General features: G+C 43.4%; 1 protein-coding gene across 1 annotated transcript; it reads right to left on the reverse strand.

Annotated features, from left to right (window-relative positions):
* Positions 1-348: 348 nt before the first annotated feature.
* LOC123426293 (dnaJ protein ERDJ3B-like) lies at positions 349-1,548 on the reverse strand. The gene is made up of 4 exons (XM_045110102.1): positions 1,453-1,548; positions 1,185-1,262; positions 845-920; positions 349-401 (listed from the first exon to the last, which is right to left on the reverse strand). Exons 1-4 carry the CDS (start codon positions 1,546-1,548, stop codon positions 349-351), a joined length of 303 nt encoding a protein of 100 aa, XP_044966037.1.
* Between the last annotated feature and the right edge of the window lie 19,198 nt (positions 1,549-20,746).

A 20,746-nucleotide genomic window follows, 5' to 3' on the forward strand; every position in this document is an offset into this window, starting at 1 on the left:
TAAATCTAAATGTACAAGACGTTCAGAGTGGTGATAATAGCAGCTGCATAACGATTCCAAAAGATTTTTCAAACAATTGCACACTGAACCCATCATCGTGCAAGTTCCCATTGAAATACCAGTGTGGACAAGTCGTAAATAATCCAACCCCTCCTGCAAAACCGACCTCGATCAAAGCAAAGCATGCAGGATTCCTCTCCGGAATTAATACCCAATGAAATACTAAAACAGGGGAATCTACCAGGGGACGGATGCCTGCTCAGCCAGTTAAAACGGTGTGCTGCCATGGTTGATTTGGCCATCCTAGTAATGTCCTACAGACCCGGCACTCAATCAAATGCGCAACAATTAGCGTTCAGAGGGGTGGTATTCTAGCAGCCGCGCGATGAATACGGCCGAAACTGAAAACTTTCAAACATTAGCCAGACAAAGCAATGGATTTCGGCGGCGAAATCGTAGCAAACATAAGCCAACCGAAATCGAAACATTGCGCGCGTCTGAATCTCTACTCAATGGATTTCGGCGCAGAAATCGTAGGCAATGTAACCCTTGCAGCGAAATCGACCCACGTACACTCCAATCCTAACAGGACAACAACAACGAAACAGGGGAGGGAGGGCGTCGCGGACATCTACTCAATGTAAGCACTCTATCACATTTGTTATGTTCATAAGAAATCTGGAATATTAGAAGCAAGCAAAGAGAAGGAGGCAAACTGAAGTGATTAGATGATATGCTGCTAGCACATCATGACAAAATGATTAAAAACAAGATTAAAGTATTAAGGACATTCTTAGAGATACACATTAGGATAGTGAATAACTTATCAACTAACAAAGCTCACCTTGGTACGCGTGATTAATGTCCTGAAATCTGTAGGTTGCCTTTTCTTCACCTTGTTTCTTGTCAGGGTGCCATTTCTACAGTAGAATATAGTAAACTGGTAACTAATACGAAAGCGTCAATGCAAAATATAAAAATAAAATATATACTAATAGAAACCTACAAGCACTTGAATGAGCAAAATAAATATGCAGTGTTTCTAGGTTAAAGTTCCTTATTGAGATTGTGACTACCGGCATAAATATAGTTTCAGGTAAACCGATTTCCGTCGTAGGATTCAGGCTACACACTTTAATAAAGGAAAACATGTAATAAAACAGTGTGTTGGGGCAAACACTGACCAGCGCAAGATGGATGTAGCTCGACCTGATTGTCTCCTCCAACGCATCATAATCAACTTCCGGTATCTTGTAGTAATCCTGCACGCTAAAATTTCGCCGTAAGAAAACTTTACCCAGCAGGAAAAGGGAAGGGGCTCAATTGCCAGCAACAGCATTCCACGAACACGATCTGCCCCCTAATAAATCATGAAATCCAACAACCCAAAAGCGCTGCCCTAGAGGGGAGCAAGCCGGCGAACGAATCGAAGGGGCAGAGGCGATTCTTCACCTTGGGCATGGCGAAGAAGGAGAAGAAGTTGAAATCGACGGGGACCTCATCGCCCGTCCGCACTGCCTTGTCGCCGTCCTCCCACTCCCACAACATTCCCTCGTCCAGCCTCTCCCCTCGCGGGGATTCCCTTCGCCGCGGCTGCTCGCGGTTGTGGATTCCCGGGCTCCTTCCTTCCTTCCTGCCGGGGATGGCCAGATTTGTTATGAATGCGGTGGCGCCATCCGAGCTACTCAACTAGGCCGCAGGTACCAAGCGAGCAGCGGCAGCGGCTCAGCCTCACAGAACGATGGGTGGTGGCTGAGCAAGAGGTGTCGGGCGGCTTGGAGAGGCTCGGCTGCTCCGGATCTGGGAGGAGGAGAGGAGAGCGTGCGACAGCGCCGGATCTGGGAGAAGATTGGGGTGGCGGCTCCGGATCGGAGGTGGAGAGAGCCGGTGGCTCTGGCGAAGCGGAGAGGATTGGATCGGTAGGAAGGGTGCTATAGGGGGTGTGAGCTAGGGTTTGCGCTGCGGGTGGGGTATCTTTTTTTCTGTAGATAGATGGATGGATGGATGTGGGTTGGAGATATGGATGGAAGGATGGATGGACGCCATGTCATCGATCTTTGGGAAGATTTTTCATTGGTTCGAAAAATGAACGATTTAAAATAGTTTTAAGTACTAACAATAGAGGAATTTTATGAAGCATCTATCAAAAATATTTTGCAAAAGGGCACCACACAAATTTTCACTAGAGTTAGACCATATTTTCTGGATGAGGACCAATTTCTATGCATTTTTGATCTTTCTAGTTTTTTTAATCATTTTTCGAGTGGCAAAAATGGGTTTTTTGAACTATGGGAGGAAGGGTTTTCACATATGGAAGGAAGAGTGCTCAAAAAATATAAGGGTAATCAAAGAAATAGAAATAGCACTTCCTTCACAAAGTGATATTCTCAACAGAATAGGAAAATGAATATTGCTGAATTATTTTTGAACTATGGAAGGAAGGGTTTTCACATATTTGAGGAATATATGCTCCAAAGTATTTATGAGAATTTTTCAAGAATTTTTGGAATGACAGAATAGTAGGTTGCTTCATAAACTAGGATGAAGTGGGATAGAATGGACCCACGAATGACATGTCAACATAGTTAGGACATGTTACGACATTTTTATAATCGTCGTAAAAGTTACGATGATCTCATCTTATGCGGTTACGACATTTTTGACTCACATCATCGTAATTTATATGTAGATTTGATCCCCTCAAATGGCTTACGACAAACTCGGAGGAAATTGTCATAGATTTATGACGAATTCATCAACGACATCTTAAAGAACGTCATGTATGAGCATATTTCTTGTAGTGAGACTCTTGCTTCTTATTGTCTTGACTTGAATTGCATATCTTACTTGCTTTACTTTGAAGTTCTTATATGTATGTTAGCATGTCATCACAGAAATTATTTGTGTTATCATTTACCTACTAGAGGACGAGCAGGAATTAAGTTTGGGGATGTTGATACGTCCCAAACGTATCTATAATTTATGTTTGTTCCATGCTCGTTTGGGTGACATTGTTATGTGTTTTGCTACACTTTCATACATTTTTACACATATTTGGACTAACCTACTAACTCAGTGCAACCAGTGCCAGTTTCCGTCTGCTGATGTGTGTGAATTGCAGGTTTATACCCATATTTACAGTGCCCGAAAAATTCCATAGAAAAAATATAAAAAATCAGCGTTCCATAAGACTCCAGACGCCCGAAGGAGAGCCAGGGACACCCCCACCCAGGCGGCCACCTAGCACGGCCTAGGGGGAGTCTGCTGTTGGAAATGAGCCCTAGAGGCAATGATAAAATAGTTATTATTATATTTCCTGTTTCAAGATAATCATTTATTGTCCATGCTATAATTGTACTGAATGAAAACATAGATACATGTGTGGATACATAGACAAAACAATGTCCCTAGCAAGCCTCTAGTTGGCTAGTCAGTTGATCAAGGATGGTCAAGCTTTTCAGACCATATGCAACTTTTGTCACTTGATAACTTGATCACATCATTAGGAGAATCATGTGATGGACTAGACCCAAACTATGAACGTAGCATGTGATCATGTCAATTTATTGTTATTGTTTTCTGCGTGTGAAGTATTTATTCCTATGACCATGAGATCATATAACTCACTGACACCGGAGGAATACCTTGTGTGTATCAAACGTTGCAACGTAACTGGGTGACTATAAAGGTGCTCTACAGGTATCTCCGAAGGTGTGCGTTGAGTTAGTATGGATAAAGACTGGGATTTGTCACTCCGGGTGACGGAGAGGTATCTCGGTCCCACTCGGTAATACGACATCACAAACAAGCCTTACAAGCAATGTGACTAAGTGTAAGTCATGGGATCTTGTATTACGGAACGAGTAAAGAGACTTGCCGGTAACGAGATTGAAATAGGTATACGGATACCGACGATCGAATCTTGGGAAGTAACATACCGAAGGACAAAGGGAATAACATACGGGATTATTGAATCCTTGGCACTGAGGTTCAACCAATAAGATCTTCGGAGAATGTGTAGGATCAATATGGGCATCCAGGTCCCGCTATTGGATATTGACCGAGGAGTGTCTCGGGTCATGTCTACATAGTTCTCGAACCCGCAGGGTCTGCACACTTAAGGTTCGATGATGTTTTAGTATAGTTGACTTATATATGTGGTTACTGAATGTTTTTCGGGTCCCGGATGAGATCACAGATGTCACGAGGGTTTCTAGAATGGTCCGGAAACGAAGATTGATATATAGGATGGTTTCATTTGGTCACCGGAAAGTTTTCAGGCATTACTGGCAGTGTACCGGGAGTGAGGAATGGATTCCGGGTATTCACCGTGAGGGGCCCACCCACCCGGGAGTGAGCCCAATGACCCTAGGGTGGTGCACCAACCCTTAGTGGGCTGGTGAGGCCAGCCCAATAGGGCAATGGCGCCACAAGTGGAAAAACACCAAACCGAATTGGGGTGGGAGTCCACATCCTCCTTCGGCCAGTGCCCTTGGGGCTCCCTTGAGCCCCAAAGCTAGCCCCTCCCCTCCTCCTATATATACTGGTGGTTTTAGGGCTTTTGAGACACAACTTTACCACGTGCAACTCAAACCTATACCACATAGTTTTACCTCTAGATCGGATTTCTGCGGAGCTCGGGCAGAGCCCTGCAGGAGTAGATCATCACCACCACCGGAGCGCCGTCACGCTGCCGGAGAACTCATCTACTTATTCATCTCTCTTGGTGGATCAAGAAGGCCGAGATCATGATCGAGCTGTACATGTGATGAACACGGAGGTGCCGTCCATTCGGCCCTGGATCGGAACGGATCGTGGGACGGATCATGGGACGATGGTGGTTTGAATCACGAAGTTGTACCACTACATCAACTACGTTTCTTGATGCTTCCCGCTTAGCGATCTACAAGGGCACGTAGATCTAATCTCCTCTTGTAGATGAACATCACCATGATAGGTCTTCGTGTGCGTAGGAAATTTTTTGTTTCCCATGCAACGTTCCCCAACAATGGCATCATGAGCTAGGTTCATGCGTAGATGTTATCTCGAGTAGAACACAAAAGGTTTTGTGGGTGTTGATGTTCGATTTTCTGCCCTCCTTAGTATTTTCTCGATTCGGCGGTATTGTTGGATTGAAGCGGCCCGGACCGACATTACTCGTATGCTTAGGAGAGACTCGTTTCATCGACTGACATGCAACTCGTTGCATAAAGATGACTGGCCGGTGTCGGTTTCTTCAACTTTAGTTGAATTGGTTTTGACCGAGGTGGTCCTTGGAGAGAGGTTAAATGGCAATTTGCACATATCAATTCTGGTTTTTGCGTAAGTAAGATTCGATAATACTAGATACCCATAGCAGCCACGTAACACATGCAACAACAAATTAGAGGACGTCTAACTTGTTTTTGCATTGTATGCTTGTGATATGATATGGCCAATGACGTTATGTGATATATTGGACGTATGAGATGATCATGTTGTATAAGTTAATATCAACTTGCACATCGATGCTACAGAAACCGGAAGGAGCCATAGGGTTGTCTTTAAACTAATGCTTTAGTAGTAATAGCATAGATAGCACGACAACCTCGATGGTGACACGATGATGGAGATCATGGTGTGGCGCCGGTGACAAGAAGATCATGCCGGTGCTTTGGTGATGGAGATCAAGAAGCACAAGATGATGGCCATATCATGTCACTTATGAATTGCATGTGATGTTAATCCTTTTATGCACCTTATTTTGCTTAGAACGACGGTAGCATTATAAGGTGATCTCTCACTAAAATTTCAAGATGAAATTGTGTTCTCCCCGATTGTGCACCGTCGCAACAGTTCGTCGTGTCGAGACACCACATGATGATCGGGTGTGATACACTCAATATTCACATACAATGGGTGCTAAACAGTTGCACACGCGGAACACTCGGGTTAAACTTGACGAGCCTAGCATGTGCAGACATGGCCTTGGAACACAAGAGATCGAAAGATCGAGCATGAACCGTATAGTTGATATGATTAGTATAGAGATGCTTACCACTAAAACTATTATTAACTCACGTGATGATCAGACTTGAGTTACTGGATTTGGATCATGTACCACTCAAATGACTAGAGAGATGTACTTTTTGAGTGGGAGTTTATCAGTAATTTGATTCGTTAAACTCTAATTATCTTAAACATAGTCTAAGTCCACTTTGCAATATTTTATGTTGTAGATCAATGGCTCATGCAGTACTAACCCTGAATTTCAATACGTTCCTAGAGAAAGCTAAGTTGAAAGATGATGGAAGCAACTTTGTAGACTGGGCTCGTAATCTAAAGCTGCTCCTGCAAGCTGGGAAGACGGATTATGTCATTAATGCTGCGCTAGGAGATGAACCACCCGCTACATCTAGCCAAGATGTTTTGAACGCATGGTTAACACGTAAGGAGGACTACTCAGTAGTTCCATTAGCAGTCTTGTATGGCTTAGAACTGGGACTTCAACGTCACTTTGAGCGTCATGTAACATATGAGATGTTTGATACGTCTGCAACGTATCTATAATTTTTGATGGTTTCATGCTATTATCTAGTCAAACTTTGGATGTTTTGCATGCCTTTTATATATAGTTCACCATAGACCTACGGGTCCATAGTTAGTATCTAGATGGCTTCTTCTCTCTCTTGGATCTTCAATACAAAGTTATCCATGATCTTCATGGAGATCTACCCGATGTAATCTTCTTTTGCGGCGTGTTTGTCAAGATCCGATGAATTGTGGATTTATGACTAGATTATCTATGAATCTTATTTGAGTTTCTTCGGATCTCTCTTATGCATGATTTCATATCCTTGTAATTGTCTTCGAGTTGTGGGTTTTGTTTGGCCAACTAGATCTATGATTCTTGCAATAGGAGAAGTGCTTGGTTTTGGGTTCATACTGTGCGGTGACCTCACCCATTGACAGAAGGGGTAGCGAGGCACGCATCATGTTGTTGCCATCAAGGGTAAAAAGATGGGGTTTTCATCATTGGTTTGAGATTATCCCTCTACATCATGTCATCTTGTTGAAGGCGTTACTCTGTTCGTCATGAACTCAATACGTTAGATGCATGCTGGATAGCGGTCGACATGTGGAGTAATAGTAGTAGATGCAGAAAGTATCGGTCTACTTGTCTCGGACGTGATGCCTATATGTATGATCATTGCCTTAGATATCGTCATGACTTTGCGCGGTTCTATCAATTGCTCGACAGTAATTTGTTCACCCACCGTGATATTTGCTATTTTGAGAGAAGCCTCTAGTGAACACTATGGCCCCCCGGGTCTACTCCACACCATATTTTCAGCCTTACACTTTTTACTTCGTTGCACTTTTCGCCTGCACATCTCGCTTTGCAAACAATCTCGAAGGGATTGACAACCCCTTTGAAGCGTTGGGTGCAAGAACTTTTGTGTTTGCGCAGGTACTCTGGACTCGACGAGACCCTCCTTCTGGATCGATACCTTGGTTCTGTGAAAGTGCGTTATATAGACTAGAGGGGGGGTGAATAGGAGATTTTTAGAATTTCATCACTGAGGAAATTCCTTTTGAGGAAATTCCTCAGTGATGACTAACTCACAACGGAAACAGTAAAGGATCAGAAGTGCAAAGTTTCACAACAGCAGTTTTTTCAGAGTGAGGAATGTGAAAATAGATTACACAGTGAGCAGGCACGCAGAATACAGATGAGGGTTAACTGACGTGAAGAATTTGGGTTGAGGAAATTCAGAGAAAGTCTTCAGCAAATTCTTCAAACAGTAACAATGAAAGTCATCAACACATAATACGAGGAAAGTAAGGAGTTGAGCAATTAGAACCCGTTTCTCAGTGAAGACAGTCGTTGATGACCCAGTTCCAACTGCTGTGACAGTCGTACATCTGGTTTGGAGCGGCTTGGGATTAAAACAAAAGGACAGACAGTCCCGGGACACACAGTCCCTACCGTGTTCTCCTTGGGCTAAGAACACACAGTCCTCGCCCAACACTCGTGGTAAGTCTTCAGGGAAGACTTCCAAACCCTCACAAACTTGGTCACCCGGCGATCCACAATTGACTGCTGGAACGCGCTAGACCATGACGCCTAACCGTCTGGAGGATGTACAGTCCTCAAAGGTAAAAGGCTTCAGTCCCACACAGGAACAACTTCTTCAGTGATGCTCAATCACTAGGTTTGGTTTGTGGTTTCGGTGTATGGGGTATATCCTCACTGATGAATTACTCTCAAAGACTCCGAGGAATTGGGTTGCTCTTATGACAGGTGTCAGATTCTAACGGAGCAGCCAACCCGCTAATGGTTGTGGGGGTGGCTATTTATAGCCTGGGAGCATCCCGACATGATTTGACACTAATGCCCTTAAATAATATGACCGTTGGAGTAGATAAGACCAATGACTTGGCGTGGCTATCGAAACGGTCGGAACCCTCAACTGTGAGAATCCTCATGTCACTCGTATTCCTCACTTGAGGCTTTTGATAGGATTAGGCTTCGGTTGAGCATCATGAGGAAATTCATTCCAAAGTGTAACTTCGACCCCCTTTAACAGTACGGTGTTCCTATTACTCAAATGCGAAGAAAATAGAACAGAAAGAGTAAGTCTTCATGCTTCAAATTCTTCAAAGTGATTTTCTTCAGGACACACCGAATTCCTCAACTTCAGTATCTTCATGAGGAATATCAATTTCATCGCAGATTCCTCACGATTCATTTCTTCAGCTTCAGACCAATTTCTTCAACCAAAGATATATATTTTTAGGGATCGATATTCTTCAAATATCTCAAACTCCTCAATGACTTATAGATCCTGTGTACACTCATAAACACATTAGATACTTAACCTATAAGTCTTCAAACCACCAAAATCACTAAGGGGTAGTAGATGCACTTACAATCTCCCCCTTTTTGGTGGTTGATGACAATTAGGTTAAGTCTTCAACAGGGATCAAAAATATGAAGTGTAAATACTCATTTGAGGTATTTGAAATCAAGATTCAGAGAGACTCCCCCTGAAGATGTGCATATCGTGAGGATTTTGCTTTTCACAACAAATGCACATTGATGATTTATATCATGGAGATCTCCTCCCGAGTCTTGTAAATCATGCATACATGTAACATATCATATGAAGAAAATGAAAATGCGTGATGACAAATGGTATCTGACGAATTCCAGCATGCATGCATTAGAACTTCAGAATAAGCATGCGAAGAAAAACGTTCAAAAGCGTAAGAGTACCATCAGGCTTAAGTTACAACTCATTACATAAAAACTTAAGAAGAGCCAAGAGTTTGTAACTTAAATATAGTTCATAAGCCCCAAAATATCCCGCTTGAAGACTAACTCTCAAGTTTCTCCCCCTTTGTCATCAAATGACAAAAAGGGACAAACTGAGGACTAACGCCCGTGAAGACTTCATTTCTTGGCGGTTAAGGAAGATCCGTGACGTTTCTTGGGAGTAGTCTTCTTCCTTGGACCGGTAGTAGTGTCGAGCTGTTCTTCATCAGTTTCAGCAGTGCCAAATGAAGAAAAGGAGCTGTCTTCAAGGTCTGGAAGATATATGCCTCAAGAAGAAATCATGGATGTTGATAGGAATACCATGAATGATGTTGAAGACGATATTCTTCATGAGGCCTACGACATCTTCTTCATCATCATGGCCTTTGATCGGCGCGAGCACACTGCAGAGTATTCTGTAGACAGACCTGGGAGTATACTTCATCTCGTGGACGAGGAAGGTTTTTCTTGGTGGTTTTCCTTCAGCCAAAGTCTTCATGAGGACTTCCATCATCCCATTGGGTAGCTCACGCTCACCATAAAGCTTCACAGCCTCCGCTGAGGGAATTGGTACATGCAGTTCACGGAGGAGCTCGGTAGCAGGAGCCTTGTAGTGAGTGTTTTGTGTCATCCAGTCAAACACCCAAGTGTTAATGTCTTCAGGGTTGCCAGAGATGTGAAGAGTGGCATAGATCTGAAGAATTAGCTCGTTGTTCCAGTCAGAGATATCGGAGCACATTGGCAGTAAACCAGCATCATGGAGTACATTGAGGACTGGCTCGAAGCACGGTATAGCTTCAAGTTCAACGCGAGGAATATGCTTGTGTTGGAATATCTTGTTTCTTCCACACAGCACAGAGGCATAGTAATTCATCTGCGTCCTAGTCCGAAACTTCAGATGCCTCATTTGAGGCTTGTCATAGGGGTTCTCTCCAATGAAGTACATGAGTTCTTCAAAGGAATTCTCCTTTTGAAACTTTGGACGCATGGAGAATGGCTGACATTGAACTGGCTGAAGATTTTGCTGAGGAACAGGAGGGGAGACAACAATTGCAGTCTCGGGATTGAGCACAGCGAATGCATTGTCTTGGTCAGGTGCATTTTCCTCAGCATTTTCCTCAGGGTGAGGAATTTCAGCAGCTGGGACTTCACGCTGAGGAGATGGTTCTGGCTGGGCGTCAGGCTGAGGGGCTTGCTCTGGCTGTGCATCAGGCTGAGGAATAGTTTCATATTGCTCAGCTGGGGGAGTCGGGTCAGCCTGTTCCTCATCATGAAGATTTTGCTCAGAGCTTTGAATTTCATCAGCTTGAGGATTTTGAGTTTATTCTTCCTCAGCTGGCTTGGTGGTAGAGGCAGTTTCTTCAGCTGGTGCAGCTGATCCTTGAGCAGTGTCTTTCTAAGAAATGAAGGGCTGAGGACTGTCGTCAATACGAATTTCTTCATCGGTGTGTTACTTAGTGGCAGCATCCTTCATTTCCTCATCTGCCCCTTTTGCTTGATCATCAAGGATGACCATTTCATAAGAAGGAGCGACATTTAGGGGCACAGGGTCCAGAGGAGCAGTTTCTTCAAGTGCTTTGAGGCGCTTGGCCTCTGTTTCTTCTTCTGCTGAGGAGGCCTTTCTCTTTTTGGCTTCCTTCTCAGCAGCCCTGGTTTTCTTCTTCACCTTTGAAGCTTTTGGGGAAGGGGTCCTCTCGACAGATTCTTCAGCTGATTTTGAGGAACCAGCTGGAACGGAGTCATCGGCTTGCTTTGATGAAGCAGCTGGGTCAGGGGCAGTCTCATCAGCTGGAGCTTCCATGATGATTTCTTCAATAGCTGGTATATCTGCACGGCTTTCTTGGTGGATTTCCTCAGCTTGAGGAGATTCATCTGCTGGCTCCTCAATCAAGGGCTGAGAAGTTGGTGCTGGAGGTGCGGCCTTCTTGTTGTAGTCATCAACAGCTTTAGTGGCCAGCTTGATGAAATTGCTCTTGAGACTCTTACGATCTGACAGCTTGGAGTACTTGTCAGTCAAATTCTTCAGCTCTGCTTGTGTTGATACCAGTGCATCAGGCGTCAAGCTGAGGAGATTCTACTTGAGGAATTTCTCCTTTTTAAGCTTTGCTACCTTGGCCTGCTTGGCCTGCTGTTCTTTCCACTTGGCTTCATTGATGAAAGTGGCCACCATGTGGCTCATGCTAGGGGGAAGTTTCAAATTATCAAGCGGAGTGTTTGGATCCTCATACCAGATGTTGATGTAGTCAAGGAGGACCTTGGGGTCCATGGCCAGAGGGATGGCACTGCCTGATGCTTGAGCTACTCATTCCTGCTTGTTTCTGATGATGGCTTGCAGGGTTTGATCATCATATTCATCACTTCCCTCTGATGCAGACGGGACGGTGATGATTTTGCTAGGGCTCGGCAGAGTTGCTCGTTCAGCAGACACCTGAGTATTCACAGGAGGTGGTGAAGACTTTGTCTCCGAGCTGGTTGCAACTGGGAGTGAGGAGGTGGAGCTGGCGGTCATAGGCTTCATGACTTGCTTTTGTATTGGTGTCTCTTGAGGCTTTGGTGGTGGTGCTGAGGATTTTGGAGCTGAGTAGATTGGCGTTGAGGGTTTTGGCGCTGAGGGTTTTGTAACTGATGCCTGAGCAGACTTCTCTTAAGGCTTTGGAGCCCTTGTCTTTGACGGCACAGAGTGTGGTTGCGGAATTGCTGAACCAGAGGTCTTAGCGGCACAGGAAGTAGCTGCAGCTGAGGTAGCAGCTGAGGATTCATTGAATTTCCTCACTGCAGCTTCTGCCTGCTTCTTGAGCTTAGCCAGATGCTTTTCCTTCTCATCTGGATAGTCATCAAGGGTCTTGAGACTTGAGGGATGTGCTACTTGATGAGCCTCAAGTGGGGCCCGTTTTCCAGGGCGCTTTAGAGCAAATTTCTTCGCATACTTGGCAGTCACAGACCTGTATTCTTTCCATTCCTTCGCCCATCGGCGTTCTGTCTTCTGCAGCCGGATCTTTCTCTTGGACATTGTCGCATTTTCATCAGGTGTGCAATAGTCCAAGTAAATATCCTCTGGGATATCCACAGCTGTGTTTTGCTCAAGTTTCTTTCCTCCCTTCTGTTTACTGTCATCCTTCATTTTCTTCAGCTGAGGATTTTGCTAATGAGATTGAACTCTTGAGGATTCTGATGAGACTTGAAGATTTTCTTCCATAAACGCTGCAAATGAGTTAATGTGATGAGAACAAAGAGATTCATCAGCTGACATGTGTGTACCTGTGAACAGAGTATAGTTGCGAGGAATTTGGAGAGGTCATATGCGTTCTCAGATTTCAAGAAAATGAAAAAGTTTGACAGTTGAGGAATTGAACCAGTGGTTGAGGAATTTGCCTAAGCATACTGTTCTTGGGTTCCAGAGTTGTACAGATCCGAAAATTCGCACAATTGAGGAATCTCGTGAAAATCTTAGATGCTTAGTATAGTTCATCAATGATGTGGTGATAGGCAGTGTTTGAGGAATCAAGTTCTTATCGATTCTTGAGGAAAAACAGATTTCACATAGAAGATGTAAAATTGTAGATCTAACTTGCGGTAAAAATGGGATTTTATTTACCCAATAGGAGCACACGAAGAACACAGAGAAGTTGTGTAGAGAGGCTCTTCGATCGCGTGTCCAATGCGCCCTAACCCGGCGATAGAGGACGTCTACGGCGGCGGCGGACGAAGATGGTCCGACTCCGGCGTGGTTCCGACGACGGAGAAGTCGAGGCAGTGAAGCTCTTCCTCACCGGCGATGAGACTACCAGCGATGGCGCTAGGGTTCGGTGGTGTTTGCTATAGCAGGAGAGTGATGGAGCGAAGAAGAGTTTGCTGAGGGGGATAGGGACATATTTATAGCCAGACAGTTACTGTTGGCGCGAAGATTTCGGACCAAATAACCCCTACCTCTACGTCTCTGCAGGACACGTGTAGTTCCCGAACAAGGCGGTGGAGATAGTGGAGATCGTGGTTATCCGATCGTGAGAAGTGGGGTTCAGTTACTGTGCATTAAAGAAACAATTTTTGAAGATTTGAGGATTTTCGTTACAAAATCATCAGCTGACAAGGACGCAGTGAGGATTTTGAACAAAGTTTCAAGTAGAACGCATATCAAGAATTGAATGGACTGGATGAGTATAGCATAAAGGGAAATTAGAGTCCGATCACATTCACTTAGCAGAAATATCAACTTGAAGAAATAGCTATAAGTGAATGATGTTGAGGACTTGAAATCACAATCTATCTAGTCAAATTAAAGTCATCAAGTGTTTTTGAAGATTTTGTGATAAATCATCACAATGAAGAACAGCTGTTTTGAAGAAAAACACATTTTGAGGAAATGGAAGTTTTGAAGAAAATCAACTTGAGGAATTTCACATTGGGCGGTGGCGTGACCCACCATATAAGAATGTTGATTACAGACGCCGCGTACAATTGTCGTAGGGCCCTGAGAATCAATTTCTTCGTTGATTTCTTCACATTCAGACTGACATTCTTCATCAGTTGAAGAAAATCGATTCATCATGTGTTGCACATCTAAGTCATCAATTTTGCATAAGTGTTAGGATGTGTGCATGGTTTTACAAAACATTTGAAGATTCTAAGATATTTAGCTCACACCGCAACTTGCAAAACCGTTTCTCATCCAAGGGCTTAGTGAAGATATCTGCCAGTTGATCATCAGTCTTCACATGGTCGATGAGGATATTGCCCTTGAGGACATGGTCCCGAAGAAAATGATGACGAATTTGGATGTGCTTGGTCTTCGAGTGCTGTACTGGGTTGTATGCAATCTTGATTGCACTCTCATTGTCAAAGTAGAGAGGCACATTCTTCATATTGATGCCGTAGTCCTTGAGGGTTTGCTTCATCCATAGTAATTGAGCATAGCATGAACCAGCAACAATGTACTCAGCTTCGGCAGTGGAGAGTGATACACAGTTCTGGTTCTTTGAGGACCAGCAAACTAGTGATCTTCCGAGGAAATGGCATGTGCCAGAGGTTGACTTGCGATCCACACGGTCACCAGCATAGTCCGAATCAGAATACAATACCAGATGAAGATTTGAGCCCGTGGGATACCATAATCCTAGTGTTGGTGTGTGAGCTAAGTATCAAAGAATATGCTTCACAACCTTATGGTGTGATTCCTTCGGTTTTGCTTGAAAATGTGCACACATGCAAACACTAAGCATTATATCTGTCCTAGATGCACATAGATATAATAAAGAACCAATCATAGAACGATATACCTGCTGATCGAAATCTTTACCATTTTCATCAGTGCCGAGGTGGCCGTTGGTAGGCATTGGAGTCTTGGCACCTTTGCATTCATGCATGTCGAATTTCCTCAAAACATCTTTGAGGTATTTCTCCTGTGATATGCAGATTCCATTGCTTTGTTGACGAATTTAAAGACCTAAGAAGAATTTCAGCTCCCCCGTCATGGACATCTGATATTCTTCACTCATCATGTAAGCAAATTCATCACCGTATCGTTTGTCAGTACAGCAAAATATGATATCATCGACATATATTTGACACACAAATAGCTCATTATCATAGGATTTAGTGAAAAGAGTTGGATCGAGTGAACCAGGTTTGAAGCCTTTCTTCATGAGGAATTCTTTCAATGTATCATACCATGCCCGAGGGGCTTGCTTGAGACCATAAAGAGCCTTTTTGAGTATGAAGACTTTGTCTGGATTCTTTGGATCCTCAAAACCTAGGGGCTGAGCAACATATACTTCTTGCTCAAGCTTACCATTGAGGAATGCACTTTTCACATCCATTTGATATAAGATGATGTTAGGATGATTGGCACAAGCAAGTAGTATTCGAATAGCTTCAAGTCTAGCAACAGGTGCAAAAGTTTCATCGAAATCTATTCCTTCAACCTGGGTGTAGCCTTGGGCTACAAGTCGTGCCTTGTTCCTCACCACTTGACCGTCCTCATCTTGCTTGTTTCGGAAAATCCACTTGGTGCCGATGATGTTGTGCTTGCGAGGATCTGGTGGTTTGACGAGCTCCCATACGTCATTCAGCTTGAATTGAAGAAGTTCGTCTTGCATAGCTTGGATCCACTCAGGTTCCAGAAAAGCCTCAGCAACTTTTGAGGGTTCTGTGATGGATACAAAGGAAAAATGCCCACAAAAGTTAACTAAGTGTGAAGCTTTTTAGCGAGTGAGAGGACCTGGCGCGTTGATGTCGTTGAGGATTTTGTCAAGTTCTTCTTCATTTGCAATCCTCGGATAAGCTGGTTGAGGATTTCGTCTGGGCTGAGGAAGTGGTTCAGGTGCAATTTCCTCAGGAGCATCTTCTTGATTTTCATCAGTGATGGGGATCGTTTCTTCACCAATTTCCTCAGTGGGGACAATGTCTTCAGTAGGTTTGAGCTTTATTGCTTCCTCAGGAGACAGCTTATCTGGATCAGAAGGCAATTGCTCTCTTTGCGAGCCATTAGTTTCATCGAACCGCACATCTACAGTCTCAACAACTTTGTTGTGATAGTTGTTGAAGACTCTGTAAGTTGCGGGTCCTTTCCATAACCGAGCATAAAACCTTCATGTGCCTTAGGTGCAAATTTTGAGCTATGGTGAGGATCTCTAATCCAGCATTTTGCACCGAAGACTTTGAAATAACTTACATTGGGTTTCTTGTGAGTGAGGAGTTCATATGAGGTTTTCTTGAGGAATTTGGGAAGATATACCCTGTTGTTGATATGGCATGCAGTGTTGATTGCTTCAGGCCAAAAGCGACGAGGAGTCTGATATTCTTCAAGCATAGTTCTTGCCATTTCAACCAGAGTCCTGTTCTTCCTTTCGACGACACCATTCTCTTGAGGAGTATAAGGAGGAGATAATTCGTGAGTAATACCAAGTTCATCAAGATAATCATCAAGACCAGTATTTTTCAACTCGGTTCCATTATCACTCCTGATATGTTTGATCTTGATGCCAAAGTTCGTCGAGGCCCTTGAAGAAAATCGTTTGAAGATTTCCTGCACTTCAGTTTTATACACTATGATATGCACCCAAGTATATCTGGAATAATCATCAACTATGACGAAGCCATATAAAGATGTTGCATTGGTTAGTGTGGCATAGTGAGTAGGTCCAAATAGATCCATATGAAGCAATTCGAATGGACGTGTAGTGGTCATGATAGTCTTCGAGGGATGCTTGGATCTGGTCATTTTCCCAGATTCACAAGCACCGCAGAGATGATCCTTGAGGAATTTGACTGATTCGATGCCGATGACATGCTTCTTCTTCGCGAGCATGTGCAAATTCCTCATGCCTGCATGACCTAGTTTTCGGTGCCACAATCATCCTTCTGAGGTTTTTGCTAGTAAGCAAGTGGCCGGTTGAGGACCTGCAGAGAAATCAACAATGTACAAATCCCCTCTTCTTACACCTTCGAAGACTTTGGATCTGTCAGATTCCATGATGACTACACATCTATATCTACCAAAGATAACAATCATATCAAGATCACAAAGCATCGAGACAGACATGAGGTTAAAACCAAGGGATTCAACAAGCATCACTTTGTCCATATGCCTATCCTTGGAAATAGCCACTTTGCCAAGTCCCAATACCTTGCTTTTACCTTTGTCAGCATATGTGATTTGCTTCAGAGGTGATGGAGTTAGTGGCATATTCATTAGTAAGCTTTTATCACCAGTCATGTGATGTGTGCAGCCACTATCAAGAACCCACTCAGTATTCTTGGGTTTGTTATCCTGAAGATGAATTAGTACAGCTTACCATCTCATATGCTTCAGATTTGAAGAATATGATATTGACTTCATCAGATAAGAATTTCATCATAACAAAAATATAAGGACGTGTGAAATATTTCTATTTCATCAATCATTAGCTTCCGTCCTATCAAGCATTTCCTCAGGTCTCCAACAAATTCTTCAGATGATGACTTTCATCTGGAGACCTGACCTATAGAAGTGATTAGTTTGATTTCTTCACCACCCACATCTGAAGGGGTGGCAAAACATTCATCATCCTGCGAGCACCATATGAGAAAGGTGGCATTGAAGCCAATGCACTTCTCTTAACAGTAGGGGGGTTAAAGTACTCATATGAATATGCAGAAAACTGGTTTGAGGATTTATGAACATAATGATTTGAGGAGTAACGCTCATATTCATATTCCTTGTAGTTTCCCTGCATGTTAGACACATTACCACGGGTACGAGCATAGTTTTGACCAGTTGAGGATTTTGATCCTCTTGAAGACTTTGGTCCTCCTGACGAATTTGATCTGGGGTTCAGATTCTTCAGTGGTGGTGTAATGAGGACATTCACCTGAAGATTTTCAAGACAGCTTTTGGGAACCCAGATTTTCCTCAATGGAGGGCCATTCCTGCAGTTAGTTCCAACATATCGAGCAAATACTTCACCAGATTGATTTTTGAACAGTTTATAGTTGGAGTCAAATGACTCATCTGAGGAATAGGATAATTCACATGAAAAGCCAGTTAGATTAGATGGATCAAAAAGAGGCCCAGTAGAAGCAACCCATGAGGTTTTGGGATACTGCTCAGGTTTCCAATAAGATCCATCAGCATTTAATTTCCTCTCAAAGGAAATTCCTTCTTTCCTCGGGTTCCTGTTCAAGATCTGCTTTTTGAGCACATCAGAAAGGGTTTGATGTCCTTTGAGGCTTTTGTATATGCCTGTCACGTACAATTCCTTCAACCCTGCATTTTCATCAGTAACATTTGTGTTTGCCTCAAGTGAGGAAATAGACACAACAGGTGCAGTTGAAGAATTTGTAGCAATAGTAGCATTTGATGATTCTGGTGAGGAATTAGCAGTTTCACGTTCAATGCATTTAAGACATGGAGGAATGAATTCAACTTGACCAGCGCTAATCTGTTGAGCTAGTAATGAATCATTTTCCATACGAAGATCATCATGAGACATCCTCAGCTTCTCAAGATCAAGCTTCCTTTGAAGAAATTCATAGGAAAGCTTCTCATGATCAGTGAGGAGTGTATCATAATGATCCTGAAGATTATCAAATCTAGACTGAAGACTTTTCACATCTTCAGTGAGGATTTGGGTAAGGTTCATTTCATCATTCAACAGATCATCACGTTTATCTAGCAGTTTCTGAAGCTTTTCCAGGGCAGTTTGTTGTTTAGTGGCAATGATAGCAAGTTTACTGTAACTGGGTTTGTTATAATCATCAGGTTCACAGTCACTTGAATCAGAGGAGGAGGCATTATTTGGTACCTTTGAACCTTTTGCCATGAAGTAATAGGTTGGAGTGAAGTCATCGGCATAGTCATCAGTGTGGATGGTGCAATCATTTTCTTCAAGATTGAAGATTGACTTGCCGACGAAAGTGGTTGCCAGTGCAAGACTAGCCTGTCCGGATTCTGAATCTTCATCAGAACCCTCTCCTTCATCAGCTTCCTCTGATTCTGCCTCTGAGTCCATTTCCTTGCCAATGAGTGCCCGAGCCTTTCTGAAACTAGTCTTCTTGTGTGATGAGGGCTTTGAAGATGAGGATTTTGAAGATTTCTTCTTCTTCTTCGAGTCATCAGAACTGTCATCCTTGTATTTCTTCTTCTTTGATTCCTTTCCCAACGGGGACAATCAGCAATGTAATGACCTGATTTCTTGCACTTGTGGCAGGTTCGTTTCTTGTAGTCCTCAGATGAAGATTCTGATTTCTTCATGTCTCTTCTTGAAGATTTACCAAACTGTCCACGTCGTGTAAATCTCTGGAATTTCCTCACGAGCATTGCAGGCTCCTATCCAAATTCTTCAGGGTCACCAATGCTGTCATCTGTGTCTTCTTCTTCAGATGAGGAAATTGCTCTAGCCTAGCTTGGTCCATATAGATCTTTCTTTTCTTCTAGCTGGAATTCATGAGTGTTTAGCCTTTCGAGAATATCAGGTGGATCAAGCATCTTGTAGTCTGGTCTTTCCTGAATCATCAGAACTAAAGTATCAAATGAAGAATCCAAAGATCTCAGCAGTTTCTTCACAACTTCGTGATCAGTGATGTCTCAAGCTCCCAGTGCTTGCAGTTCATTTGATATGTCAGTGAGGCGATCAAAGGTATCTTGGCAGCTTTCATTGTCATGTCTCATGAAGTGATTGAAGAGATTGCGAAGAATATCAACACGAGAGTCACGCTGGGTTGATACACCTTCATTTACTTTGCACGGTCTCTCCCAGATCAGTGTTGCAGAGCCCAAAGCACTTACTCTTCCAAACTGGCCTGGGCTCAGATGGCCACAGATGATATTCTTCGCTTGAGAATCGAGTTGCTTGAATTTCTTCACATCAGCAGCAGAGACACTAGCAGAGATGATGGGGACGCCATGTTCCACAATATACCAGAGATCATTATCAATAGCTTCTAGATGCATTTGCATTTTGTTCTTCCAGAAGGGAAAGTTCTTTCCTTCGAAGGGTGGACATCTGTAGTCACCTTAAACATGCCTGTAGTCGACATAACTAAACTCCAGGTGGTTAAACCAAAATCACACAGAACAAGGGAGTACGTTGCTCTGATACCAATTGAAAGTGTGTTATATCGACTAAAGGGGGGTGAATACGAGATTTTTAGAATTTCATCACTGAGGAAATTCCTTTTGAGGAAATTCCTCAGTGATGACTAATTCACAGCGGAAACAGTAAAGGATCAGAAGTGCAAAGTTTCACAATAGCAGTTTTTTTCAGAGTGAGGAATGTGAAAACAGATTGCAAAGTGAGCAGGCACGCAGAATACAGATGAGGATTAACTGACGTGAAGAATTTGGGGTTGAGGAAATTCAGAGAAAGTCTTGAGAAAATTCTTCAAACAGTAGCACTGGAAGTCATCAATACATAATACGAGGAAAGTAAGGAGTTGAGGAATTATAACCCGTTTCTAAATGAAGACAGTCATTGATGACCCAGTTCCAACTGCTGTGACAATCGTACATCTGGTTTGGAGCGGCTTGGTATTGAAACCAAAGGACACACAGTCCCGGGACACACAGTGCCTACCGTGTTCTCCTTGGGCTAAGAACACACAGTCCTCGCCCAACACTCGTGGTAAGTCTTCAGGGCAGACTTCCAAACCCTCACAAACTTGGTCACCCGGCGATCCACAATTGACTGCTGGAAAGCGCTAGACCATGACGCCTAACCGTGTGGAGGATGCACAGTCCTCAAAGGTAAAAGGCTTCAGTCCCACACAGGAACAACTTCTTCAGTGATGCTCAATCACTAGGTTTGGTTTGTGGTTTCGGTGTATGGGGTATTTCCTCACTGATGAATTACTCTCAAAGACTCTGAGGAATTGGGTTGCTCTTATGACAGGTGTCAGATTCTAACGGAGCAGCCAACCCGCTAATGGTTGTGGGGGTGGCTATTTATAGCCTGGGAGCATCCCGACATGATTTGA

This window comes from Hordeum vulgare, chromosome 2H (genome assembly GCF_904849725.1).
Source record: "Hordeum vulgare subsp. vulgare chromosome 2H, MorexV3_pseudomolecules_assembly, whole genome shotgun sequence".
Lineage (NCBI taxonomy): Eukaryota > Viridiplantae > Streptophyta > Magnoliopsida > Poales > Poaceae > Hordeum > Hordeum vulgare.